Raw genomic sequence first — 18,998 nt, forward strand, 5'->3', positions numbered from 1 at the left:
TTCAGAGAAGATGTTCCACCTCCAAAAAGCCGCAGTTCAACAGCTCGCAGCTACATCGGCAGCAATCGTTCTTCTCTGGGTTCAATGTCTCCCTCCAATATGGAAGGATATACCAAAACTCCATACAGCCAAGTCCCAAGTGAAGACTTTGAACGTGCTTCTGGTCAAAACCCAACCTTTGCACCTTCAAAGGTAGCTGCACCTAATTTAAGTAGAATGGGAGCTGTTCCTGTGATGATTCCAGCACAAAGCAAAGATGGGTCAATAGTATAAAATATTATTAATTTAAAAGCTGTTTTTTAAAGTGTTCATTGTAAGTATTAGAGAAAACTACTGTGTTCCATCCCTCATTTAAACACTGGCATGAAATTTTCCTTGAAGCAAATGAACAAGTTAGTGTGAAAAGCCACCAATTCTCAGATTTAATTTTAAACTTATTAGAATATGACAGTTGAACTATTTGCTAAAAGCGTTGAAGTTCCTAAATAAATATTGGACACTGAAGGTATTTGGACCTGTGGTAGGTTGCTGAAGAGACACTGACACTGTCAGCTAATGTGCAGTTCTGAATGTGTAACAGTGAGACAAATGAGAATTAGCAAAAGTGTTTCATGTGTAGACCATGGAGTTTCTCAGAGTTCCTGTAGCTATATCCTCAATTATGGAATAACAGAAATATTTGAACTTGATATTGAACTCTGATGAGTTGCATGGGGCTGAAATACTGAGGATGACTTCGAATTCTGTTCATATTTATGTGGTTCTTTGATCCGATAATGTTTGTTTGGAGCACTTGAGCTCTTACTTCAGGGGCAGCCAGTTATTAAATTGGTTCAGTTAGTTTAATTAATCTACTCTGAATCTAAAATGTCAGTGAGTGGAAGTGTGACAGGAGACCTTGCAAGCTCTTTGAAACATGAATTTATCTGTAATAACTAGTTCTAGTCACGTTGACTTAATACTTGTGTTATCTGATGCAAGAGGTCCTGTCAGGTTGTTGGTACCTAAACTTTGAGATCTATAAATCAACTATTACTGTCACAGTAAGAATGGATTATGTATCTTTATGCAGGTCTTTAAGTTAGTTGTACCTTGCATTTTCCAACGCCTGTTTAGATACTAAGGCAGTGCTCCTATTTTTTTTCCAAACCAATTACCTAGAAGCTCCATGGGGATTTAATGAGAGCTATTAAGCTGTTATGTAACTGGTATTGGATATCTGTCCTCTAACATCACTGTGGAAACAACTTTTCCCATATACATGTAAGCAGTAGTCAGCCTTTACTCAAGATGCTAATGTCTTCCTGTATGAATTTGGAAGGAGTTTAAAGCTCATTTCTCCTTGCCTCTTCAACAGCTCTAGATATTCTGAACCAACGTTCAGACTTCTTAAGAGCAAGAGTTTTGTGCAGCTGAGAGGAAATAGTTATCCAGAATTGTTCATACAAATCTCATGTTTCAAAATTGAAAGCGCTTTTTCCCGATTTCGCAAACTTAAAGCAATACAGGAGAAACAGAACAACTCTTTCTCTTACTTTCACATGTATTTAGGACTTCTGATAGCTTCTGATAACTGATATTACATACCTGTGAAAGCTTAGTGCAGCTTGAATCTTCCTTCCTGTTTTCTACCTTCGTCATCCTGTGCTGGGGGTGCAGGTGGGGGAGAGTCCCTTCAGCTTTTTCTAGCTATAGAGGTTGAACTGCAAGGTATTTTGGAAAACTAAAAGCACATAGTATGTGGCACTGATGTTGATGAAGGAAATATCTGAATAGCCTGTTGAAAGATGTTAGGATTGCTCGTGTGTAGCAGCAGTGTGAGAGAAAACATTTCCCCAACTTCTAGGTTGAGTGTCTGCTTTTTTTGTAGCTGCTTATAGATCTGTGATGAATTCTTTGGCTTACTACTAAATGTTTGTCCTATCTGTACTTAGGTGCACAATCCTTGGCTGGCACTATTAATGTAAAGAAATTTCCCTGCCCATGGCCGGGTGGTTGGTACAAGGTCATCTTCCAACCCAAACCATTTTATAATCCTAACATACCCTTCATACTGAATTTAGAAACTTGAACAGCTATTAAGTATTCTAGACTTAGTTTTACACATTTGGGACTTTTTTAGATTGTAAACTGATACTGTTAGAGATCAGATTTTTTATCTTTCATGTGTGCCTTGTCAATAAACTTTGCCTGATTGTAACTTCAGTTTTTATGAAATTTCTGGTGCCTAAACATACTGTTTGAACAGGTGCTTAGATGATGGTACAGTTCTTAAAACATGACACTGTGATCTGATTTCTTGATTCTTATGTACTATATATACCTCTTCATGCCTATTTTTGGATGTGACTTCAGTGTCTCTCTCTGTATTCTTCTGTATTTCAAAATGTCACTTACACCTTCAATTGCTAATTACGATTTAAGTGTTTATATTCCTGAAAACTGTTTAGTTGTTGTACCAATGAGATGGATGATTGACATTTATTTGTGTGGTAAATAATAGGTTTAGTAAATGTGCCAAACATAGCTTCTGAAGAACAATAGATGAGGAGACATTTTCTTGCATCCAATTATTGTGACAGAAGAGACTTCCAAGATGTTAATCATACACTGATTGTTTACCTTGAAACTAAGGCCTTCCTTAATCAAAAGGGTATAGTTATTATAAATGCAAGTTGAGTACAAAACTAAGCTGAATCACAGACTGAGAGAGAGCTATAAACCTAAGCAACCAGGCAGCAAACCTACTAAATTTGGTTCTTAGCCATCTGTGGTCATATGTGTTTTTCGGTGGGTTTTGTTTTGGTTTCTTTTGGGTTTGGTTTGGGTTTTTTTTGTTTTCTTTGTTTGGCCTGAGACCCTGTACTTAAAGTCATTTAAGCCCTAGGACACTCAGAACCAGAAACCTATCTCAGTAAAGCACACAGAGCAGAGCTTACACATGCTTGATGCTCTGTCAGCTTGTGCAAAATAATAAATGGACAGAAGGACAGCGTGATGTGCCCTCAGAGCCTGGCTGTTAGGCTCAGCAGCCTTGACAGTGTCTGTCTATTTATGTAATTGCATGGAAAAAGAGGAGAAATAGAATCTGACATAGTCCTTATCTGAAATAAAGAACCCCTGACTTGAGGTAAACTTGGCCTCAAGTTGCTATCATCATGCCTTTTTGGATGGATAGAACACTACTATTATAAATCATAAATTATTTCTTTTGTCACTAGATTGTTCACTTACACTGGATTATGATTCTCAGGAGCAGCTACTGTAGTCTAACAGTGATTTCTAGCTGTGCAGGAGATGAACTGGTTAAACACGTGAGGTGTGCAATCTTACAGATAGCTCTGCTAACAGAACACTTTTAGGAAATAATGGCAGCTGATATGCCACTTAGGAGGTGGCATTTTTAATGTCTCATTTGATTAAAAAAGAAAAAAGGGGAGGGGAGGGGGTAGGGAGGATGGTACCATTGTGTAAATACTCTTAAGTGAGCTCAAGAAACCTCTAGTTAATGTCATGACTGTAAACTTGCCTGTTGAGGACTACTCTATATAGAAAGAAACCCCTCAATTTTAGCATGGTGTGAATAAAGTGTTAGACTTGTAATACTGTAGAGGTTCCGTAACACTTGTCCATACAGTTCAAACATTTTCATAAACTTCCTGCAGTGGATATTTAAAGATAATTGTGTGAAACTTCCTTCCCTGGAAAATTAATACTTCTTCCAAAACTGTGTAGTGCACAGAAATGCCTTGTTGGAGGGGGTGAAACATGACTTTTGAGAGAAATGTACATTGCATACGTCTTTATCAACTCTGGCTAGTTGCATTCGTATTAGATGTATGCTTCCTGCTTAATAGTGCAAGTAAGACTTCTTAAGTTTTTTCTGTAATGCTGAATATTGTATATTACTGGTTTCCATGACAAGCTTTTAGTTTTGTTCTGAGCAGTGTATATATTCTGGATCACTTTAGGTCTCTGTTCCAGTCGAAAGGCGTTAAGCTCTTTGTGTCACTTAAACCTTGTTTTATACACTTGATAGGTGCTTTATGGGACCCTTTGGTTATTGGTCCTCTAACCTTGAGGCACAGCTCAGTTGAAATCGGAGCAATAAAACTTCCTGGAATCCCAAATGTTACGATGTTACGTTACACTTCTCATGCACAAAGCATGGACTTTGAATATTGATATGAATTTCAGTATGAGGTTTTATATTCACACTTTTGGGGGAATGGTAATTTAAAATAAGAGTATTGTGAGTGAATTTGTAAAAAAAAAACAACAAAATTCAAAATTTTAAAATGCTGTAGTTCCATGACAGACTTGTGTACTTTTTGAAATAAAACTGTTGGAGAAAACAGTAGTCTGTCTTTTATTTTAAAGCAGTACTTGTGTATGGCTTCAGCTTTCTCTTTTATGTAATTGGAAGTGAGCTAATAAATATGGCTGTGTATACCCTGCTGGCATTAATCATTTTATTTGTTTCTTTCCCTCCCCACTGATTCCTAGGAGAACTAAATCTTTAGATATTTATTACATGCCCTTACTGATAACTAAGTGTAGATATCAATAGTCATTCTGAAACATAAGGCTGGAAAGGAACTTTAGATTACATTTCATCCCTCTTCATTTTCAGTAGAACAAAAAAATCCTGAACCTGATTATTTTTTGTCCTTTAAAGTTCAAAAAAGCAGGTTTGCAGCACTCAAAGGATGTTGATAAAACGCTCAGTTTTGTGTTGTCACTTTAATGTGCACTTTTTCAATTCAAAGGAAGCTGACTTGGCATACTCTGCACCCCTTGGCTTTGCAGACCAACTGATATTATTTTCCTTGTAATTTTACCTGAGATTAATGTGATTTCTCCAGTGTTGTCTTGGGCACATACTTAGTTTTAGGAAGCAGAGTCCAGCATGAGCTCTGTTTGCATTAATGACATGTCTGATGTTCATATCATTGGAGGTATAATTAGCTTACATTTGCTCATAGTGTAGGCATGTTTATGTTATAATACATGCATATCTTCATATGTTAATGTGTGCCTGTGCCGTGCCAGATGTTCCAGTCTTTCTGTGTAAATAAAACCCCCGATGCATGTGTGCACAAGCATATGAAGTACTGGTGGGAAAACCTTTAGGAGTTTTTTCTACTTCAGCTTAAGAATTGTGCCTAAATACAAAAAGAAACCCTAATAAAAATGAAGGTTCGGATTTGTCTCTTTTTGTAGAGTTCTAAGAAACTTTTCCTGCACTTTTTACCATCAACATCAAGACTTAGGATGGAAGTCTTGAACTTAAGGTGGCAGTTCTGTCACAGATGGCTCTTGCATGCCTCAGCTGCTCCAGGTCTTTTTTTTTGGAGAGTAGGTGACCGTGAACCAGAAGCTGAGTACCTCCAGCTTCTCTGCGGAATTCCAACAAGCCATCTCGAGCTTTCCTGAGTGTCCTGAAAGAACAGAGGGCACTCATCACGTGGTGGTTCTACAGAACCTTTATGGTCCTTGTATATGTATTAGACAGTGCCTTGGATAAAGTCTCTCTTAAAGTCTGTCTGGTTAGAAGTCTGTCTGGTTGTTTGCTTGTTTCTCTGAACGTCTTTGGCTGTGTCCTTTGAGCTTACTATCTCAAAAATTTACTTTTTGGGTGGATCAGCATCGTTCATAATGCTGAAAGGCTGTTTTAGAAAGCAGTTCATGACAGCATCTTAGCCTTGTTTTCTGTCTGTAAAACTCATAAAACAAAAGAATCTGTAAGACAAACAGCTGATTAAGAAGCAAAGGCAAGAGTAGGATAAAAAAAATCTATAAATGTTGCCTACCTTTTCAAATCTCAGATTATTCTAAAGCTACCTCTCACTTGTGTATGACTATAGGTGACTGCTCACAACGTGAAGACTTGCAGCTTAGTATAAAAATAACGTGCACTTGACTTATGATAATTCTGTTGCTCTTTTAATTTGCTTTAGGCTTTTTGCAGAATGGTGCAGGCTCAGCTTATCAGGGGAAGAGTATGAACCTTTAATTTTTTAAAATAACCACTCTGGCAGAAAACTGGCCTGGAGGATTGTGCCGTCCCTGTGTCTGACTACCATTCAAAGTCAAGTTTCTGAAAAGAGGGATCCTTTAAGGATCCTTTGATTTTCACATTGTTGTAAGTCAGTGTTAGTGCCACCCTTGTAAATTGGCATTTTGAAGACTTCAGCTTTCAGCTGTTGAAGTACTTACTGGTCAGTCAGGTTGCTTGGAATAGGGAGGGTCAGTAGCATGCAGTGGCAGCAGGTGCTGTCTGGGGCCTCATTTTTAGTGGATTAGCACAAGAAATAGATGGAGGACAAGTGACCGTATTATTTGGGAAACAAAGGAAGTTGTGCAGCTCACGCAGGAACCCTCTGTGATGCCAGGGTTGATGGATGGCGGGAGGGGAGCAGCCTTACGGAGAAGTTGAGCGTGTTGGTTACGCAACTGGATTATGTAACAGTTTAAAAAAGTGGCAGTATTAGAAGAGACATTAACATCTGAAAGCACATAATTTTATCTTTGCTTATCTAATTTTTTCTTGGGGGGAAAAGGCCTCCGGAGGCAGCGTTGTCCGCTGGGAAGCGCAGAAAGCTGCGTGATGCATTGACAGTTGTCCCACTTCTCAGGGCTGGATGCTGTGGCTGTGGGAGCTGCAGGCAGGACCAAAGTCGAGTGCTGTACCTGAAGGGTATTGTGCTCTCTTTCCTGAAGTATTTTTCCTAATTGCAAAATGAGGAGAGAAAAGCAGTGAGTCTGGGGAGTTTTGTGCCAGGGATGGGGATTCTGGAAGCACGCACAGACTTTCCAACTTGTTGGAGCCTTTCCCTTACTCTGGTTTCTAGTAACATCTGATTCAGGGGTTTTCAGAGTCTGCAAAACTTTTTTGCATTTAGAGTTGCTCATATAGCCAGCATACCTTCATTACTTAAATTGCAGAGACTTGTACTCTTCCTGCCGTGCATAATTTCTGCATCTGATGTGTTTGGTTATGTTATTACCAACAGTATTGTATAAAGAAACAGAAGAAACTGTAGGCTCCTGAACACCCTAGACTTGGTGCTCAGGGCACAAACATCTCCTGTCACTCAGGTTAGGTAGCAGCTTGCTCAGAATTTGGTATCAAGGAATACTCAATCACATGGTAAGGAGCTATAAAAGCAATTTATAGTACCATTTAAAGTCCATTAAAAAGATTTATAGTACCATTGTTATAACAGCTTCCAGTTATGTTCATTTTTCAACTTACATTCTGCATGAACGGGAAAGAAACTTGAGCCATTGTTTCTTGTGGCCAGTTACAGCTTTACAAGTGAAGTAGCACCTTTTTGTACCCTGTGACTTGGCCTGCTCTGGGATTTGTAAGTGTATTATCCCGTACAGGACTTAGAAGCTCCCTGCTTCATCTCACTTGGTAATATTTTACCCGTGGATCAGCAGCAGGGATTAGTCAGATTTCACGGAAGTTGAAGTTGCAGTGAGTGTTTGTTCTCGGTTTTTAAGGCCTCTGATTAGAGCTCTCGGCAGCAGTCACTCGCTGATGACAGGCAGCTGAGTGGGTGGTGTTTCTAAGAAACTTTGCTCAAGTCAAAACGCTTGTGCCGTGCCTTACCTAACTGTAGGAGACCAAGATAAAATTATTGCGTTAGATTTCTGTTTGCCAGTAGAGTAGCTCAGGTGGGAGGGAAACTGATACCCTTAGATGAGGAACGAAGGCAAACAGCGGTAATACATAAAACTGCTGAAGTGCTTGTGACTGCTAAAGAAAGTGCCAACTCTGGGGCACAGCTGGTGTTTTGTGGAACATGTCAAAAAGCTTATGTTGTGACTGTTAGCACTGCGCTTTCAGATGAATAAAATGCCCTTCCATGTCACTTCCAATCCTGTAACTGTCAAGACCAGAAACAGTTCACCTCAGCTGTAAAATAAAAAATAAACCTTGCAATTACTTTCTTTTCATGTATTCTTTCTTGTTTCTTGTTGGTACATGGGAAAAATTCATACTTACTAAAAGGACGCAGCTTGAATTGAGCTGTTTGGTCTTGCCCTGGTTTTGTCCTTGTATTTTGTAATTCGATATGAAGTTGCTTAAGTGTTGCAATATCCTTTTTCTTTCACTTCAGCCTTGAGTTGTGGTTTGTGTGACCTCTTTAAGTAACCTATTTAATGACCTCGTATCCCTGTTTAAGATGGGAAAACTCGCTGTGTTTAAAAACAGAACTTTAAAAAGAAATGTAAAGTGCTGTGGTCTCCCATACTCTCTTCAGCCCACTTGGAAAAAAACCAGTTTATGGTGAAATATGAGTGATTTATATTGAAACCAAGTAATAAATGTTTTGTTTGGGAATTAGGAATGTCCCCCATGGCTGATGCCTTGGCATCCTCTCTGCCTTTCTCTCTGTGGCCAGACACAACTGACTGTACTGTGCTTTGCAGTGACTTGCTAAGAATATGTTTCCCAACAGAAAGCTAAGAAACCTTCTTAGGTGTGAGATGGTTATTTTCTTATTGCTTACTCAGGAAATAATTTTAGGTGAGAAAATGATTCTTGTAATCTACATCAGTAAAGGCTTTTTTTCTTTTTTTTTTTAATAAGCTCTAACAAAAAGTTGTAAAGTGTAGAAATGTACAGCTGATGTATGAATGTAAGTTTTGACAGGTTTTAACAGTTGTGGTGAGAAACTATATTATGTATGTCTACAAACACAGTCACTCTGATGGAAGTACTTCTATATCCCTTTAATTTACCAAAAAAAAAAAAAAAAAGTGTAGCCAATGCCTGATTGAGTAGTATGGACCAGAGCATAGAGTTAGTCATTAAAATGTCAGTATTCCTCTGACTGAAGTTGAGTCACCAACAATGTTTCTTCATTTGCAGCTCATTTGGAGTGAAAAAAAATCCTCAGACAGATCTAATTGTGCCTGTTCTTTTAGGAGCAAGACAATGAAAACTGTGATTCTTGCACAGATAACCTACAATTCTGATCATGCCAGACTTGCATACTTGAAAGGCATCGGAGCTCTAAACATAAATTATATGTCTTTAAAATCAGGGCTATGTTGCTACTTGAAGTATTTTAGGCGTATTATTTTAAATATGATGTATGCATATCTGAACTGGATGGGCTGGCAGGAATCTCAGGCAACCCACTAAAATCCTTTTTTCCTAGATGAAAGGGCTGGAAGGAGGGTTAGAAGAACCATTATGCTAAACAGTGCTTTTTGTTACCTGTTAGAAATCAGCATAATTTCCCTGCCCCTGCTGTTACCTGAGCAGAGTGGGATTTTAATCAGCCCTCCGAGTGGGGCATCCAACACGACAGCGAGAGTTGGGTCGTTACATTACACACGTGAATTTTATTCTGACAGCATCTCAGGTCTGTGCCAGCTGTATTAACTAGTTAATTTGCTGCTGGCTGTATGGTTTGTGCATGGGGGGAAAATTGCTGAATGTGCAAGGAAGCTGAGGACACCCTTAGTGCTTGACGTGGCTAACAGAAGCTCACTCACCAGCAATTAAAATAATAACAAAAGAATCCCAAGGCAGAGGAGTCTGATTAATGAAGCAGAGAATTAGGGTTGATGACCTGGCTCTGTAATGATTTAGCTATGTAATTTTTATTAATGTTAAGATTTTCTCCTTGTTAATTGTCTTCCATAGCTTTTAGAGTGGAAATAGTACTGTTGACTCTTGGTGACTTTTGGAACTAGAATTTCCCGTCACACTGTCATTTTTTTAAAAGTTATCCTTGGCAAATCTTTTCAGTCTTCACCAGATGCCCACCTTAGTGCTTATTTTCCCCTCTTCCATAGTCTTAGAAAATTTTGAAATAGATGTATTTAAAGTTAATTGTCTTGGTCAGACTGTCTGTGGTTCTCTCTGTCCCTGTGCTGCTTACTGGTTTTTAATTCTGCCCTGGCAACAGTCACTCTTCCAGTACTTACAGCACTCCTTGGATATTTCAAGTTCTAGTAAAAATAATAGTAGGGCAGATCTCACTATGCAGCTTTTTTGAGAGTGGAAGATCTCCCAAAGCCCATTGCCAGTGCTTTCACTCCAGAGGTTTGGTCAGCGATCCCAGCTTGGATGCCTGCTTGGCATCCCCTCGGAGTGAAGCAGCTTCTCTGCTCCCACTCGGTATTGTGTAGGACACAGTGTTCACCTGGGCTGGGGTCCTAATCACTCTGCTGGGCCACTTCATGCTCTCTCACCACCCTTTCCCTGCTGCTCACTGGGGGTGACTTGGAAGGTATTCTTAGAGTAGGATAATGGAAATATAGAATGAAGGTGTGTTATTTTCCTTCATCGTTGCTGGTATTGGAGGTGTCTAACATGTGTGCTTACTTACTCTGCCAGGCTGAGGTACACACCCAGGGATGGAAAGCTCCTTCCTGGCATCACTGGCCTTGTCAGCAACAAATTACTCTGTGTTTGGTGCTCTGTACGACTTTCCTCTGCCTACAGCTTCCCACTTAAATCGGTGCCTGACCTTCCTCTTTCTGTCACATGCTGCCTTTTTATTTCTGACTGCGGGATGGATTTCACTACTGAAGCAGGATGGAGTTTTAGACAGGTTTTCCCTTTTTTCTGAGTATGGTATGTTGCTATTGATCATGCTTTTGTGGGGGGTTGTTCCTTTTCTGTTGTCTTTTTTGTTCCTAACCATTTTCACTCACTTGCCTCTGCTTTAGGCATTAGGCACTTTAAACTATATTACATAGAGTGTGTTTTAAACCAGTCCCTGTTTTTCCAGCTTAAATGTAATGGGGTTATGATTACAAGTACCTGGGCAGACAGTAGTTTCTTATTAACTTATAGTTTTCCTTGCACTATCCAAAGGACTTACCACATCTTGTTTATAAGTTACAACACTGGGGGAGTGGATTTTAATTTTTTTTATTATTATTTATTTATTCTTTATCACAGCTGCATGAATAGCCTCTAGCTGCATGCTAGAGTTCACTTGCCAGACTGCATCTTTCTTTTTTTTTTCTTTTTTTTTCCCCATTGCTAGAGATTTACTTAGATGAGAAGGAAAGGAAAAGAAAATCAAGACTGAAAGTATCAGGGCAGCACAGGCAAAGGAGGACAGATTATGCTGTATTTGTTCCGTTTTGCCTTCCTAGCTCATTTAAGTATCAGATTTTAAAAAACATTTGCTTTTACAAACAACTGGACTATGAAAAGCTCTTCCCCCATCCCAGCTCATCTGTGTTCCACGTAGCAGAATTTTCTCCATAAGCAAGGTGTGTTAATTGTCTCTTGACTCATTCATGAAAGGAAGCAAAGAGGATGTGTTTGATGGAGACACATCGTTACATGAACACCTACCTGCTTTATCCCCGAGAAAAGCTGGATTTACAAACGTTTTGCTGTGTAAGAGCACTGTTCCTTCGGGCTTTTCCGATAGAATGGGACAGGATGAGCTGTATGGGGGAACAGCCTAATATTTGTTTAGAAAGCATATGTCTGCTAATGATTAACTCATTATCTGTTTGAGGGCTTTTAATGCGAGAGGTGGGAAATAGGTGTTTTGTGTTATCCGTGGTGCAAAGACAGGAACACGGACAGAAAGGACTCTTCTCACCTCAGCGTCCATTGCCAATTAATACACCGCTTAATATTCCTTAAAATAATAGTTACATAAGAAATAGCCAGAATGAAGCAGTGAAACAGGTTCTCATGCCAGGTAATAGCCTTAAATCAAAAGGTCCTGGTTTCCTGCCAAGCAGTCCTTGGTACTGATTCCAGTTACACTTCCAAGCGAGGCTTTGGGAAGGGACTCAGTTAATTTTACTGTCGCGTGCAACTGGAAGATTTTGTGTGATGTGTAACTCTAATTGCAGTGTGACAGTTTGCAAGGAAGAAAGTGAGGTGTTGCAGAGAGGTAGCCTGAGTCACTTGTTTTAATTACTGGCCTTTGGAGAAACTATTGTGGCATTGAGGCATGTTTTAAAAATCTGTGAGGACTGGTGTAATTATACAAAGGCCTGTAATAAGCTGAAATGGGGGAGTAAGAAAATGAGAGGTTTCTAGTAAATGCAATGCATCCATATACATTTGTGGATTATTAATTAGGAAGAGTTGCCTTCTGGTGGAATATCATGTTTGCAAAATTAATAATGGTGGCTCTCAGCAGCAACTGAGCACAGGCAGCACGTAGAAGGGGCATTTTGTGGCTTGGAGTGGTGGCAAAAATGCTGAGTTATCACTTTTCTTACAATATAATTCTTAGAATATGAAGTCAGTTCGCAGAGTTGATAAAGAACTGTAACTGGAACAAAGAATTATTTATTATCTTTGTGCAACAAAAAGGTATCCTCAGAAAAGTCAATAAAAATAATCGGGGAACTAGAACTGACTTCTAAGGAAATGGTGAAACAAGCCAGTATGCAGATTGGGATGAGTCACTGGATTCATTAAGAAAAGAGTGTTTATAACAGTAAACAACAAAAATGTGTTGTTCTTTGATAATTCAGGTTACTGGTATGCAATTGAGGAAAGAGACATCTTAGCAGATGTTGACAGGTACTTCAGAAATGCACTGCAGTAGGTATGCACTGGGAAATCCATGAGGATTGTTAAATAACGTTTGTGAAGATACTGAAATTTTGCTATCGATTTAAACTTACATTCATTCATTAAATTACATGCATTAATAAACAGAGTGTCAGTTTGCTGCACCACTGCACCGGTTTGCTGTGAGACACTGGTATAAACCCCAAGCTGAATGACCACAAGTTGGGTGATGATCTGAATAGTGCATTTAATTACTGTATATGCCAGTATCTAGCATCTTGTTAATGTAGATTATTGATATTCTTTCTTTTTGTAGTATGACATCGCACACAAGATTGGTGACATAACAGTGGTATAAACATGAAGAAACAGGCATCAGTTTTTGCATGACTTTCCAGTATGGTGAAACTGAAGTACATTGTGAAATGAAGTGCAGGGTTTTTTTTTTACTTGATCTCACTTTAGATTCAAGATTTTCAGTTTTGTAAGTACCAAATTTTTTCTTTTTCATATTTTTGATGCAAAGTTTACAAAGCGACTACCAACGTTTTTCTTGCTACTTTTGTATTTTGAAAAGGGTGCACCATCAATCCTCTCTGCTCCCCCACGCCCCATTCCCGGAAATGCAAAAAATTGCGAAGTTAACAAAATCAACTCAGGTAGCAGAAATATAGCCTTAAGTAGCGGGGCATTGAAAGAGGTTGTAATCTGAAATAGAGTAGTTTTGTTTTTTCCTAGCTCTTGGGTCTGCTCATTTGATAGGAAATGTGTTCTCTATTCGATGCTGTAGTGATGCCAACAAGACCTTAAAACCGGTGTGTGAAATGCGCTGTGTTTCAAGATTGTATATATTTTATAACACTTAATAAAATATACTTGAATGTTACAGTTCACACGTGCTTCAGCATGATCTGTTAATGCAGGTGCTGTGGTAATTCATGTCTGTGCACTTCCTTATTCCTCCTGCTCCACGACTTACCATGCAGGAAAACAGAGGGAAGAGGAAGGTGCTCTTTAAACCTGGCTGGTTACGGGGTCCTCGTTGCCTCCTGCGACGTGGAGACTTTGGGTATTGATTTCATAATGAAAATATTAATCTACCCAACCATTTAAAGATGAGGCCACTGTAAACTGATCTAGTGGATGGAACTTAATAAATTAATTTTTGGAGCATGGTACCCTGCTGGTACTTGGGGCATTTTTGGTAACTCGCTCCCTGTCACAGGCCACACAAATCTGAGCACGCTGAAGGACACCCCAGCATTCAGGCAGTAGCAGTGACCATAGCAGTGACTTACAAACTCAAACCTGTCTTTGCTCAACTACATCTTCCTGTGCACTTGAGAAATACTGGGTGTATATGCACGTGATGACTTTTTACCATTGTAAATATGTAGATACTAATTTAAACCTTAATCCAGTGGTATGTGTTGTGCTGTTGTCTGAAAGCAACCATATAATCCGTGGTGAAACTGATGGTTATAATGCTGAAAAATATGTTACTTATTAAATTACTTTTGCTTCTGTCTTTGAGAGGAGCACGGCTAATTCCAGTATAAACTCAAACTCAGATGCTTCCAAGCAAAAGTTCCATTAAGTAGTTTTGTCACTGCATATGGAAAACCAAGTAAAACCATCTGAGAAAACAGGAGTATCTTCATGAGAAAAACGAAAGCATGGAGGGTTTTTAAATATCACAGGTTTAAGTAGCCAACTAAAAAAAAATCATTGCAAATCTAACTTAAGTGCAATGTTATAATTACAGAAAAGATGCTTTGCCTTTAAGAAGTGCTTGTTTTTATGCCAAAACACTGCATTCCTCACACTCTCCTTTGACTCCACGCTGCCTAAACTTGTCTGTGAATGAATCTGGCAAGTAATTAATCAGGGTAAAATTCCATTGGGAGCAGCATGAAAGTTGCCTTGTCAAGAAGCAGCAACTGTCTGTTTAGTGTATATTCTGTAATATAATGATTTATGGACAGAACTTAACTTACCTTTCTTGCTACAGTGTGCTCCATATAAGATAAGTGTCTTTTCCCCCCTCAGTAATCCCCATCATCTAAGTGCTGGTGTTTTGGAAGGTAGGAGAAATGTAGGAATAACTGTACAAGCTTATAGTTTTCTTTAAAAAATGAATTTTTTAGAATTTTTTTTTCAGAAACATCTGCAAAACTTGATGCGCCAAAGTATGTTCTTAAAGGAATAAGTGAAATAAACTTTTTTGTACTAATATTCCTATCTAAATTAATTTAATAGGTATATATTTTAAGTAAAGAAGAATGTACATTGCTGTTATTGAAATTAAATGTGTGTCTGTTTTGCAGAGAAAATTCCATTTTGTTTTTTTATTCCTCCAAGAAACTTGTAACTGTCCAGTTTCCTTGTTCACCTGTCTAAGGAGCTGCTTGGCTAATCTCCATATTCTTACCAGATGTTCAGGGACCAATACTGAGTCTTTTGAAAGTTATTGTGAATTGGGCATTTAATCCAGAAGTCTACCCTGATGAGGTCACCAAGGAAGTGTTGGTAACTTTATATTGCTGTGGTATAAGCAGGATACAGGTTTGAAGCTTGCCTAGTGCCACACAGAAAGTGTGAAGATTAATTCTCACTCCCCGTCTGCTCTCTGCCACCTTTCTCAGACTAGGAAGATGCAATCATGAAGCCTGAAGGTCTTGCCTTTTGCAGATTATCATGACCAGTTGGCTGTTTAGGACTGATTGTAGATGTCAGGGGGAATTTTTACGTGGTATAGATGAATTTTTCGATCATTATCCTTTGTAATACATTGAGTGGCTTGGTCATAACATGGTCAGCAGGTGGAAAACTCCCTGACTCTTGTGCCAACACAATTAAATGAGAAAAAGTAGTGAATTTCACATACTTTACTTCTTGCCAGGGCTTGCTTGTTACAGGAGAGTTGAAGCACGTAAAGTTTGTTTGGTAGCTGAGCTGTTGTCCACGCCCAAAAATATCTCATCTGATGTTTTATATGCAAGCTGGCCTGGACCTGGAGAGCCAGACCAACCTAAATGTCACCTGTGGCAGCCTGTATCTTTGCTGCAAAGCAGATAAACTCACTTGTGCTTTCCAACCATCCCTGCAAATGATACTTTATCCATTTAGTTCGACCACTTCAGTTTCGTTTCTCCAAAAGTCATTTGAATTACGGGCGTCTGAGGAGCAGCGCCGTGCTCGGCCATTCCCACGCTTGCCCAGACCTTCTCTGTGGTAAATAAGCCTTGCACTCATGTAGACCTGTAGGTTTGGTGTAGGCTCTTGAAAATTTGTGTTGCAAGCTGTTCCTGAGGTTGGTTCTGTGGGCTCAGCCTGCAGCTTTACCGTGGTCGAGGGGCTGATTCAGATTGAAACGATGCCCTGCAGGCGGTGTGGTTGCAACAGGCTCAGAAATGGGAAAATCTACGCCAGTGCAAGGCAATTTCACACTGCTGCAGCTGTAGCCGTGCCTGAATTGGTATCATTGTAAGTATTTGCATAAAATTAAGCAACCTCAAACCATGACTCCTGTCAGAGGCATATGCACTTTGAACGACGGCGTTTGGCACGCCACAGAAAGAGTTGGCCCAGCCTGCCGCGCTCTTGACTTTTCTTTGCTGGCCTTGGGCTGCCTCTTATCGTGTCAGCATAAGCGTTGGTGCAGCTGCTGTGAGCCACATCAGAGACACGATGCAGTTTAAAATTCCTTGCATGTGAAGTGTAGTTTGAACTCAGGTACGTTCATCGTTGCAGTTGAGCTGGCAGGTGCACTTGTATTTGTGCTGACAACAGGGGAAGGAGGCACTGTGAAAATGGAAAAGAAGGATCAAAGTATAAGTGAAAGGCAGACAACAACAAAGAGGCTTCAGCTAAAAGGGCTCAAGGCACTGAATTGCCCTGCTCTGAGCTGGGGCTTTTCCCAGGCAAACTCCACAGGTGCTTTCCAACTTCAGTGCTCTGCAGTCCTGTAAAAACGATGCACATAGCCAAATTCTCCCTGCATGGTGATCCTCGGCTGAAGGTGCCAGAAGGCTACAGACTCCTCAGCTTTTGATACAGATGTTTCCAGGCACCTCTAACCTCCTACCGTGCACAGAAACCCTTTACTCTGAGTAGGATGCACAGCTTGCAATGCAAGTGTATCCTGTTGGCTGCTGCACACATGAACCTTCAGGAGTGTCCATGGGTACCCAGAATGTGCTCCCAGGGCATCCTGCTCCAGTCAGTGCTGGAACAAAGCACGCTGACAGCTGTTGCCACTTTTAAGACTTAAAGGAGGTGGTAGTTGGTAATGCTGATGTTGTCATCAACTGTGAGCTTGCAAAAGGTGTGTGTAGTTATTTCATATGACTCTGAAGTAATTCAAAGGCTTTTCTTGAGGCATCTTTTGGAACATCCACGTGGGCAAATCACCTTTGGCTTCAGCAGATGGGTCACTGGCACTGCAGTTCCCTTTGCAGGCTCCAGGTCTCCTGTGTTATGGACAAAATACAGGTGGGTCAAATGCTAAAAAAGAGGAATAGCTTACTTCAGTGTCAACTACAGCATCGTGGAAGGTACAGAGGGAAAAGCATTACTTAAAAGGAAACCACAGCATCCTTTCACTGCAATTTGATGCCACATTCAAAGAGTGCTCACTGAAATCCTCACGCTGGAGACCCAGCTCACTGGATTTTAACAAGGCTGTTAACGTGGCCTGGCTGCAACTTTAGTGTGGTTCATTCTAGTTCATTTGTATGCCTCATATGACTGCCACTGTTTACAGGAAAATTTGATACATTAAGAATCTCAAGTCATTTTGAATCACTTATATAATATAATGCAGGCTGCATTGATGTTCAGGAGGCAGCTGGACATGAGCAGGAGCCTGGGCTGACACTGAATATGCAAAATTATGATTAATACATTAATTATGAATATCACAAAATAAGGCATGCAAGTTTTGTCCAACAGAAATATAGTAATGGAATTACTGCCTCTTTCATTAATGCTGGGTCATTCTGCATTTTACTGTCTCTGAATATCTTAACTCGCCAATGTCTTCTCTCTGTCCTCATGATTGAGTCATCATTAATGCAACAAGAATTTGCTGTCCTTATGGAAAGATCATGTTCCCTTCACATATGTTTTTCTCAGCTTTGAACCCTTTTCCATGCACTCCTCTTACCATAAATCAAACTTTTCCAAAGGCTCCAGTAGTCCTGAGGTTAACAGGAAAGAAGGTGGTAATTCTAATGCATCTCACACCACGCACTAACGTGGAAACAAGGTGCATACAAGCCTTGCTGGACTCCTCAAAGGAGTGAATCACTGAAACTGGGAAAGAGAGTACTAGCACACCAAAACCTGTCCTATGACAGACAAAAAAGTTTCATACCTTCAAATTTTTATATACGTTTTTGTAGTTGAGTTGGGAACTAGACATTTCTGTCCTGAATGCGTTTAGAAGTAGCTAAGCTAGTTTCAAACCTTAGAGCAGAATTTCACTGGGCTAACTGTGTTTAAGCATTGCCAGTCATAATCCCTGTGCATGCAAAATGTTGGTCCGCAGCAGCCATGCCCTGGATTAGCCAAACCACGGACCCGATGCCCTGGAGTTCGCAGTGCTGGCTGCCATCCTGGGTGGTTTTATTCCCAGGGGTGAAGGTGAGGTGGTTTGAGAGCTCTTGGGCTCTCTGGAAACCAGAGCTGAGGGAGGGATTTCTTTTCTCTGCACTTTTGCCTCTCTCCCAGATCAAATGGTCTTTTATGGGGAGTTTGAGTTTCCACACAGTTCTCAGCCCTTGGTCTCTCTCCCTGGGCTATGTGCCGCAGGAGGCTGGGGAGGTGGGGTGGTTACTTTCCAAGGACGTAGCAAGTGTCCTACATTTTGCTCAAGTTTGGTTTTTTGTGGTTTTTTTTTTGTTTTGTTTTGTTTTTTGTTTGTTTTTTTTTGTTTTGTTTTTGGTTTGTTTTTTTTTTTTAAAGAAAGAAGAATCTTTTGTCATCTCTCAATGTCGTATTTCACTGACCAGTGTTAGGCTGTCTGATGGCTGTTCATCATTCCAGGACCTTTGCTTTGGCTTCAGTGCAGTAAGCTAATGAGGATGGATTAAATTAGTAGTAGGGTAGTGGGTAGGCTTTTGCTGGAGTTAATTTGGGGGGGGAGGTTGTGTGTGTGTACAACCTCTACTATGCCCTCAGAAATATCTGGCAGCAGAATGGGTGTGTGGGTAATATCTTCATCTGCTCCATCTAGATACAGAAGAGGAGATGCTGTTGGGGAGCACCTGTGTAGAACAGAGACATGATAAAGCAACGGGTCTGACCTGATATCACAAGACAAATTTTAATGACTCTTGTGCAGATCTCTGCAGAGCCTCTCTTGGCCTAGTTTGTTTGGTGATAAGAAATGGAAATGGTAACATAAAAAAAAAAGAAATACATGTTTGTAGTATGAAAAGTTGCATGTGCTTTTCTACATAGCTGA

The 18,998-nt window shown here is 40.0% G+C and overlaps 1 protein-coding gene across 2 annotated transcripts in view; it reads left to right on the forward strand.

Annotated features, from left to right (window-relative positions):
- CXADR (CXADR Ig-like cell adhesion molecule) overlaps positions 1-13,422 on the forward strand; it is a 34,590-nt gene extending 21,168 nt beyond the window's left edge. The window contains exons 7-8 of one of the 2 annotated variants that reach the window (XM_050331576.1): positions 6-192; positions 12,846-13,422. In XM_050331576.1, the coding sequence (XP_050187533.1) occupies positions 6-192; positions 12,846-12,887 (229 nt within the window). In that variant the 3' untranslated portion in view covers positions 12,888-13,422. Of the gene's footprint in view, positions 1-5; positions 4,453-12,845 lie in introns of those variants that run through there. The other variant, XM_050331575.1, reaches the window with a different exon arrangement.
- The last annotated feature ends 5,576 nt before the right edge of the window (positions 13,423-18,998 follow it).

Source organism: Myiozetetes cayanensis, unplaced genomic scaffold (assembly GCF_022539395.1).
Source record: "Myiozetetes cayanensis isolate MyiCay16 unplaced genomic scaffold, myiCay2020 scf5-8, whole genome shotgun sequence".
Taxonomy (NCBI): domain Eukaryota; kingdom Metazoa; phylum Chordata; class Aves; order Passeriformes; family Tyrannidae; genus Myiozetetes; species Myiozetetes cayanensis.